Source organism: Capsicum annuum, chromosome 3, assembly GCF_002878395.1.
Source record: "Capsicum annuum cultivar UCD-10X-F1 chromosome 3, UCD10Xv1.1, whole genome shotgun sequence".
NCBI lineage: Eukaryota > Viridiplantae > Streptophyta > Magnoliopsida > Solanales > Solanaceae > Capsicum > Capsicum annuum.
In genome coordinates, this window is record NC_061113.1 from 211,806,945 (window position 1) to 211,816,858 (window position 9,914).

General features: G+C 33.6%; 1 protein-coding gene across 1 annotated transcript; it reads right to left on the reverse strand.

Moving 5' to 3' along the window:
* Nucleotides 1-2,834: 2,834 nt before the first annotated feature.
* Nucleotides 2,835-4,795, reverse strand: LOC107863289 (probable (S)-N-methylcoclaurine 3'-hydroxylase isozyme 2). Its single transcript, XM_016709153.2, has 2 exons — nt 3,763-4,795; nt 2,835-3,609 (listed from the first exon to the last, which is right to left on the reverse strand). The coding sequence occupies exons 1-2, from the start codon at nt 4,645-4,647 to the stop codon at nt 3,010-3,012; spliced, it is 1,485 nt and encodes a 494-aa protein (XP_016564639.2). The 5' UTR covers nt 4,648-4,795; the 3' UTR covers nt 2,835-3,009.
* Between the last annotated feature and the right edge of the window lie 5,119 nt (nt 4,796-9,914).

Consider the following 9,914-nt stretch of genomic DNA (forward strand, 5'->3'; position numbering starts at 1 on the left):
TCATTTTAAAGAGAAAAATGGTATTTAAATGATGCACTTCAGTTATTTCATAACTTCACGAAAAAAAGACTACTAATATTTATTTTTTTTATATTTATGTTCTTTCTAATTTTGTTTATAACAGCTAAATGAGATTTGAATATCAAATGTCAGTATACATATATAACATCTCTCTATAGCAGCCATAAAATTTTTGGACAAATATTATCACTATAGAGAGGTTATAAAATCTAGCTAAGAATCTAAGATAAATCATAGTTGGGAACTCATAGTTATTTAATTTACTCATTAAAAGATCTGTCTAAAATTATTTTTATCAATAAGAAAAAATAAGTGTACTAAAATCTTATTAGAAAAATTATGCTCTGATAAAATCACTACATGCAAAAAAATTATCAACTGTTATCACTTAATCGTGATTTTCTAAAAAGAAAGGGAAAACTACATAATATGACAAGCATGTGCTATGCTCGCAAAATTCTCTCTTTTTCCCCTCTTTTACTTTCCTCTCTCTCAGCAGTCACAACCCAACTGAACGTGAGTGATAACAACTCCATTCTACAATGGAAGAACCAATTATCCCGAAATCATTAACCAAGATTTAGAGGAAAATAAAGGAACGATCCATTAATAGTTCAAAAGAAATTCAAATTCAAAAACAACTAGAAGAAAATAAAACTGTGGAACATGATACTAATAAAACACCATCCCTAGGAGCCAAAAGTCGATGTATCAAAACTATTAAAGAAATTTTAAGAAGTGAATGCAACCCCCAAAAACTAAGAAAATGTGCATACGTCCAAACAATGGACTCTAACATCAAGAAGGATCCATGGTAGCTGAAATATGGTGCTCACCCTTGAATTCGGAGTCCAACGCTAGAATCACAAGTGATGTCTTGCGGGAGCTGCTGGAATATGTGTTGCACTCAATAAAAAGTAAGAGTAAGTATAGTATCAGTAAACAAGAAATAATGTTGTACTAATAGGGTTATTTGGCTAACCCAAAATGAGAATTATGAAAGCTTAACCCTAACATAGTACAAGAAGTTAATGCATGCTCACCCTAACTACACTTTAGTACAACATGTAATATTTAGAGCAGTTTAGAATTAATAACAACAACTCAAGAATGGGTATAATTATGTCAGTCAAGTCAAGTCAAGTAAAGTAAAGTACCACAACCATTATCCATTTTCCTGGTTCACTCATGGAACCGTCAACTCATCTTACTTTGTACATACACGATAAGGGTATTATATTCACCCTCTAGTCATGACCTGCAGGGGACAACTTTCGTTCGTGTATTAAACCCTAGACATTAGTTTCTGCCAACCTTATTCCACCAATATCCCGTGAGAATGTCAAACTATAGGAACACCCCAAAATCAACAATGAAATGTAAGATAATCACATAACATAAGGATAACAACCAACACTTGTAACATTCACAAGTTTTACATAAAGTTCAGTGAAATGTGACCGCGCCTAATAACATGGATCAACAAGCAATGCTAAAAACAATTAACATGCACATATAACGCAAGTTGAACTGAACTATGTAATCATCAACTGCCTCAATCAAAGCTTGTTCAACTTAACTAAGTCAGAGTCTTGCCTTTTCGTGCAATTTTGCTTGATTTCGGTCTAGAAATACTTACAAGTTGTTGTTCTGCTATACAGATTCTGCATACCCGAATATATTGTGGAAATAACATTTTCTCCCTCAGAGCAGCCTGTGACTCGATCGCTTTAGTAAATGTGTACGACAAAAAGCCCGCAAGATCTTCCAGTGATTGCTCAAATCACTAGATCAGACAACTGAGTGTTGATCAATAACAGAGAGTTCATATGGAACAATAATAACATACCAAATAATAACACAAGTATTTCTTTAAATCAACACAAGTATAATGAGGCGATATTTCATAATTGGTCAATTGATACAGCACCAAAAAGAGAATATTACTCATTATGATAATATAAATTATTCCAAGTATTTTCTTCCATCAAGCTGACATTGAGATCACACCGAATTAGAAGTTTATAATATTCCCTCTTTAACTTCTTTTAGTTTGACTATTAGTTGTTCTTAATGACAGTGTCCTCCTGTCTGGACTAATATGTGTGCATTTTAACTGAGTCTTCGCTACTTTCAACTGGTATTGATTTTGAGTAATTTGTCCAACAAAATTTAGATAAATTGAAAGAAATCACCTAATACTTTTATCTCCACTAGAACTTAAATTTCCTTAATCAGCTACCAGGTCAAAGGAGATGCGGCTGAGAATCAAGGTTAACTTGAAAGTATGATACTAAAGATTGCCCAGTAGCAAAACCAACACCTAAAGATGTTGTAGGTAGTTGGTTATTGATGCCACTAGGAGAGTTTCAGATCTAGAAGAATCTTTTGGGGGGGGGGGGGGGGGGGGGGGGGAGAGAACTAGAAAAGCAACGAGAATTGTTCCCCGCACATAGCAAAAGTTTTAGTGCACCGTGCTGTCTTTTTTAATTTAGAAGGCAGCGGTGAATTGCAGTGGCTAAAGAAAGCAGGATTGCTTTGCCTAATCTGATACCATGAACAGATTTATCGAAGGCTCAACAATTATGGAGCTTCGTATGAGTTTATATAACCATCTTTTTACATAAACAGATTGCATAGGCTCTACAATCCAAACCTATGTATGATTCTAATTTATTTGGACTTGAGAGTCCTAATAAAATCAAGGAATTCCCAATCCCCTCAAGTTGCCATGCATGTTTTGAAAAAACTTGCTAAGTTAGGTAATAGGTGTAAATGTTGCTAATAGTGGTAATTATACTCCTATAATCACATTGCCAGGTAATTTTCAGTTTTCGTATTTACATGTTTAAAACAATAAGAAAGTTAAGAATACATTAATAGTTGAGGTATGGAAATATGATATGCAAAGTCAGGACAGTGATGAAGACAACTAGTTTCATTTGTAAGTGAAACTACATGTCCTAGGAGAAAAGAAAAAGATACACATTATACAGGGACAACCAGTAGAGACTTTTCTTTCTGTAGAGTAACACCAAACTTTTCTTCCATATCTAGCTGCATTGGATCCTCATCGTTGGGAAGTGACCACTCAAAGTAATGTATCAAACTAGCTAAAATCAAGTGAACTTCTTGTCTAGCAAAAGGTAATCCAGGGCATATTCTCCTCCCGGCACCAAATGGTATGAACTCAAAATCTTGACCCCTGAAATCCAGATTGGAGTCAAGAAATCGCTCCGGTCTGAAAGATAATGGATCTTCCCATGTGTTAGAGTCTCTCCCTATTGCCCAAACGTTCACAAACAACCTCGAGTTCTTTGGGATGGTGTAATCCATAATCTTACATGTCTCAGGAGCACGGCGAGGAATCAAGAAGGGAGTAGGAGGATGGATTCTCAACGTCTCCTTGACACAAGCAGCCAAATATGGAAGTTCACTGATGTTTGATTCTGTAATAATGTCATTTTCCCCCATCTTACTTCTAAGCTCAGCCTGAAGTTTGTGCATAGAGTCCTTGTTCCTTAGCAATTCTGCCATTGCCCATTCAATAGTTGAGGTAGTGGTGTCAGAACCCGCAGCAATCAATTCCTAAAATTGAAGAACAAGATTGTGCAGTGTCAGTTTCAATGAATACTAATTAAAAATTTCACATCCACTTCATCAAATTCTTCTATTTGAAACATGGTTCAACCAGAGTATATTAGTTCTAAGAAACTGATTCAAAGGGGATGAAGAAATTACCATCAACAAAATATTGATCTGTAAATCCGAGAATCCACTATGAATCATGACATCCAAAAAATCTAGATTTTTGGTTGAGCTACCTAGACTAATTGCCTGCCTTTTTTCCTTGACAATTTCATTCCAGATGTCGATCAATTGATTTTGATATATTTCAGTCTGCTTTCTCAATCCTTGTATGTCCAAAGCATCAAATATCGGATAGAATTCTGATATATTTGGCATAGCTCCCAATTCTACAAATTTTCTAATAACATGTTTGATCCCACTGGTGTTCCCTTCATAATCCAATTGACATAAATCCTTTGAAAAGAAAAGGTTCCCTAACATGTTCAAAATGGTACCAAACAGAATTTCAGAAATCTTCACGGTTTCCCCTTTATTGGACCTAAGAAAATCTATCATTTCAGACACTTTTTTCTCCCTTAGAGCAGCCTGTGACTCGATCGCTTTAGGTGAGAACAAATGTGTACGACAAAAAGCCCGTAAGATCTTCCAGTGATTGCTCAAATCACTAGACCAGACAATTGAGTGTTGATCAATAACAGAGAGGTCATATGTAGCAACTTTGGGGACAGACCGGGCTGAGAGTAGACGGTCTTGAGTCTTGAGGATTTCAGCTGCGGTATCAGGAGATGAAGCTACCACAACCAGTTGACTTCCCAACCTGACAGAAATCAATGAACCATGAATTTTGGCAAACTGTGCCAGGGAAATATGAGGCTTTTTTCCAATCAGGAGAATATTTCCTAGCACTGGCCATGGACGAGGCCCTGGTGGGAGGTTTCGAGATTTTTGTATGAATTGTTTGAAGATGAATAAGAAGAAGGGAATCAAGATGAGGAAGGACAGTGGAAGTGGATACTCCATTGGCAATAATGGCATACCAAATAAGTCCTTGGTACATTTCTTTAATACGTGTTCGGGTGGTTGTTTACCTTGAATTATGAGATAACACTTTAAATAAATGACACAATTATGTGAGAAATATAAGAAGTAACTAAAATAAGTTTAGTGTATCTTTTGCTATACTATATACTTTTTTTTAACGAAATGAGATTAAGGACGTCAAAATGGATAGTGAATTATTTTTATACAGTTATTTATTATTATTTTTTTCATATAATTCACTATTTTTATGCATTAGCTAATTTATTTCATAAAATACATTATTTATTTATTTTCACATAGTACACTATTTTATGTATTATCTAATTTTTTTCATATAGTACATTATTTTAATGTATTATTTTTTTTATTTTTTTTGTTCGTTATTTTTTATCTAATTTTTTCATATGTTGTATTATTTTAGTGTATTATCTATTTTTATATCTAGTACACTATTTTTATGTACTATCTATTCTTTTATATAATATATTATTTTAGTCCACTATATATTCTTTTCATATAGCGTTTTAAATTTTTTATTTTATATATATTATAAAAAAACAATAATATTTAATACTAAGCACAAAATACAAAATATTGTGGTTTTAATCTGAGTTAGGAATATCAAATCTTTGGTCCAAGTTGATGCTTTTCCTAAGACTAATATTTTAATGAAACTTTGTTCCCCAAGCGCAAGTGCGCCGTGAAGTTAGGCGGAAGCGTGACTTCTTGTGCTTTTTCTCATTTGGTTTCTGCAGCATCTAAGACAAGTAGGCGTGCTTCTCAGGTGCAGATTATTTGTAAGGTTATTGCTACTTTCTTCCGTTTCTTATTAAAAATATATAACTTAAATTACTTATTATTATAAAATTAATAAATATAAATGTTCACTATTTTAAAAATTACTTTCATTACTTATCTCCATTACTTTCTTTCATTATAAAGATAACCTCCATTATTCATAATCATTATTCTTGTAACCTTTCACATCCATAACCTCCCTCATAATGTTAATGATTAATGTCATGTTTATGCCAATCTTTTACATTATTCTATAGGACACTATAAATAAAGGCCTAAGGATTCATAATTGGTCAAAACTCAGGGTCCTCCATTTGTTTAAGGGATACGGGCTAGTCTTTATAAAAAGAAATAGCTCAACTTTGATATATTGGCTAGAAAGTAACACTCGGACTTTTTAAATTTCTTATAGTAGCCACTCGTAATATGACCCAAATCAAGTACTCGTAGTTGCCCAAATCATTCCTTTCAACTGTTTCAGTGTACTTTTCTTTTTTTTTATTATTCTTTTCAAAATAGGATTTCTTCTCTTCCTCTTTTTTCTTATTTGAATAAGGTTTTCTCTTCTTTCTCTACTTTCATATCTACTCGTATGTCGATTTAGTGTAAAATTTGTGTCTATTTTTTCTCTGTATTATAATTATTGTGGATTAAATCTGTTGTGAAGAAATCAAAAAGTAAAATTTAGATTGTTTTAAAATTAGCTGGTAGAGGGATTAAGTTTGTTCTCAAATTCGTTGTTAATGATGACAATTTTGCAGAATTATTAACTCTTGATGTTCAATTGAAGAATTCGAAGAATGTTCATCCTCCTAAGCTGTTAGAAAAAAAAATGTAGAAATACTTAGTCCTTCATGTGATCGAGTAACTCGATCTCAAAGTCATTCACCGTTTGCTGCAAAAAAAAAAAATTCAACGTAATACTCCTAATCAAATGATTAGGTCTTAAAATAAAGTATCTGTTGGTTCATCGAGACCTCAACAAAAAAAATCATATAAAGAAAAGAAAAAGATTGACATGAATGATGATGGAGATCTTGTTGTTCCTCCCAAAATATTAAAAAAAAAAAATGATTAAACAATGGTGAACATGATGCTCAATCATCAAAAAAGAAGAAAAAATAATTTTTGTTCATTGAAAGCGAAAAATATTCAAATTATCTGATTTTGCGGTACATTGTGTATCCTTTGTATCTGTATATTCAATATTTTTATATCTGATTAATTAATGTATGATAGCTATTTCGATATTGTATAAAATTCCTGAATGATTGGGATATGTGTGTTATTTATTGCATAGAATATGTATCGTTATTGTATATAAAATGTATAGGGTTGAGATTTAGGTGTTATTTATTGTATAGTAACTGTATAGTTTTGAAATATATGGTGTTATAACTATATGTGTATCAGTATTGAATAAAATGTGAGTATAGTTAGAATATTTGTATTTTTACTATATAGAATTGTAACAGTTTTATATTGAATACTATATGAATAATATATATAGCTTTTTGAGATGTTTAGAACTTACAAATACACTTATTCAGTTCAGATTTGAAATTTATTTATTGATCCGACTGATTATTATAGGTATCAGCTTAGTGTGCACACAAACTATGCTATTGTGGCTGTCTTGAAATCTAAATTGAATAAAAAGTAGCTTGATTTGTTTAAAAATAGTTGCTTTTTATACTTCTTGTTTTAACCGAGTTTTTCATTCAAAATCAATTTATTTATGAAATGTTGTTTACGGAACTTGTTTGTGAAAGAAATGATGAAATAGGAATTAAAGAGAATAACATTAAGTTACGGTTTGAAGTACAAGATTTTGCTATAATTAGTGGCTTAAAGTGCACTGAAAATTACAATAATGATTTTGATCTTAGTCAATCAAGTAATCTGATGGAGTCGTACTTTCTAGGAAAGTCCAAGGTTAAAAAGCTTGATTTAGAATAGTGTTTTATAAAAAATAAAAAAAAAGATGGTGATGTGATGAAGATGAACTAAAAATTATTTTTCTTTCTTCATTCATATCTTACTTTTTTCTATTACGTATGGTGACGTTATAACAAAAAATAATTTCTTATTAATTGAACCTAAAAATTATGAAATATGTTCTTGGGGAAAATTATATTTTCATCTGATGTTGGAATCAATGAAGTCTAAGATTTATCAGAGAAAAGTATGTATCGTTGTGGTGGTTTCTCCTTAGCATTTCAGTGTTTGTTTTATGAATATTGTTCATACACCGATGATCATCTTGCTGATCGAGTTGGCGATAGTGTGCTGTAACGCCCCGAGATTCCATCCCGAGATGTCACACGGTGCTTATGACCTCGAAGGACCACAAGCTAACCCTTTACTGATATATGTACCTGTATACCGCATAATATCTGAAATAAATGAGGAAACTAGCCATAAGGTTCAACAGATCTATGAATACTCATAATACAAAAAACTGAATACTAATACATCTATCTGAAAGGCCTCTAAACTGTCTGAACTGTGGAGTTGATGGGACATATCCCCAACTAACTTCGTTAACTGAAAATAAATAAAGTCTGAAACAATAATAGTAAACTAAGGTTCGTTCTTGAAAGAAGAGGACTCACTGCTACTGCTGCTGACTGGGACTGAACTGCTGAGGATACTCTAGATCTTGTGCCTCTGAACCTATGGTGTCAAATAAAACACCATAGCACCAATGTGTCAGTACAGAAATATACTGAGTATGTAGACGGGGTAGGCTAATGCAAGGGCTTATGTATGCACAATATCTAAACTGAATAATTATGAAGATTCCGCATGCGAACACATACATGAATGTACAAACCATGAACATAATCATCGCAACTCTAGATACTAAAACTTGGATACCACTTTACTGCAGACTGAACTCATTACTAACACTGAGATACTGAATCACTGACAGAATTAGAGATCAATTTTTCTAACAGATTATTTCGAAAGCGATTATCAATGATAAGAAGTATGATCATGTCCAAATCTGACAACAAAAATACTCAACAGAATCTGAGATGGAGATCAAGCCTATCTGATGGGAGATCTCTAGATATGATAATAAGAATACTCCATAGAATCTGAGACTGAGATCAAGCCTCTCTGATGGGGGATCTCTAGATATGATGATAAGCATCTGTATGTGAGACCAAGCCTATCTGACGGGATGGTCCATGAATCAATAGAACTATCTGAGTTCCTCACTGAGATAGACGACTTTACCACACAGTCCTGATTTCTGAAGATCGCTACTGAAACTGCAACTGTGGGGAGTAGTTACTTAACCAACATGCCCCAATCTACCACAGGTGGGGTCTAACCTATGATCCTACCTAGAAGGGTGTCAATACCATGCCACAGGTAAAGACCTCTCTGGTCAAGCCTCTATGACGGGATGACCCTCGCAGGAAGTCGGCCTGAGGTAATATAATAGTCAAACCTCTCTGACGCTGACAGCCTCTACTGATGGGAGACTTCTGTATCCTACGATGGCTACGCAGTTTTGTAGTTTAAGGATTTCTCCTAACGACTCGGCCTCTCTAACGGAAGAGCCGCCATCCCTTCCCTCGCTCGGTGCTAGCTTCTACTCCCAACTGAAATCTTAACTGAACACAATTGAACTGAATCTAATACTGATCATGTTTCTCAAAGGATCTGATGAGTTACGCTGAGATTACTTAGTTCAGTATCAGACGAAAAAGGTATCGAATCATGTATTTGACTGACGATGCAGAGTTTGAATAGATTACTCGAATCGCTTTTGAGATTAGAATTGAGTCACTTGAATACTATTAGATCTGAGCTGATTACAGGACTGAGGCTAGATTACTAGCGATACAGAGATTACAGAGATAACTGAGATTATTGAGCTTTCTTAAGCTCTGCACTTGTCTGAGGATACAGAGTTCTATAGTTCACTGAGTTCTGAGAATCATGGATCGACTGGAGTTATCTAGAAACTAACACGGGCTCTAGACAACAGCTCTATTGTCGGGTATGAATACCCCCAAGACTCGATGGCATAAAAGTAAAGCATAATCATTCATTCATCATCACGATCGTTCGTTCATAATCACAATCATTCATGTATCATCATAATCATTCATGCATCATCATAATCATTAAAGCATCTTCCCAATCATTAACACATCTCTCAAGTAATTAGGAATCACAAAAGTCTATTCATCATCACAGTCGCCAAGGGTTCACTTTAAGCATCTCGGAAATATAATCATATAATAATGTAGGGGAAACATGCTACTAGATCGTACTCCATTCAACAAGGTTTTACCTCAGCTATTTCATACCTATATCAGTCTTGACATGTGTTTAGATATCACATATCTTAGGGAAACTTCTTACTATCATGTCACAACTTATTTGACGGAAAAAGTTTTCTCAATGAAGAAGTTTATGAAATCCTCGTTTAAATTAATTTT

Bases quoted from the DNA above. Each gene is read 5' to 3' on its own strand.
- LOC107863289 (XM_016709153.2), bottom strand. From the start codon at position 4,647: ATGCCATTATTGCCAATGGAGTATCCACTTCCACTGTCCTTCCTCATC. The intron at 3,610-3,762 runs GTAATTTCTTCA...CTTCAATTTTAG, and splicing joins AGATCAATATTTTGTTGATG to GAATTGATTGCTGCGGGTTC.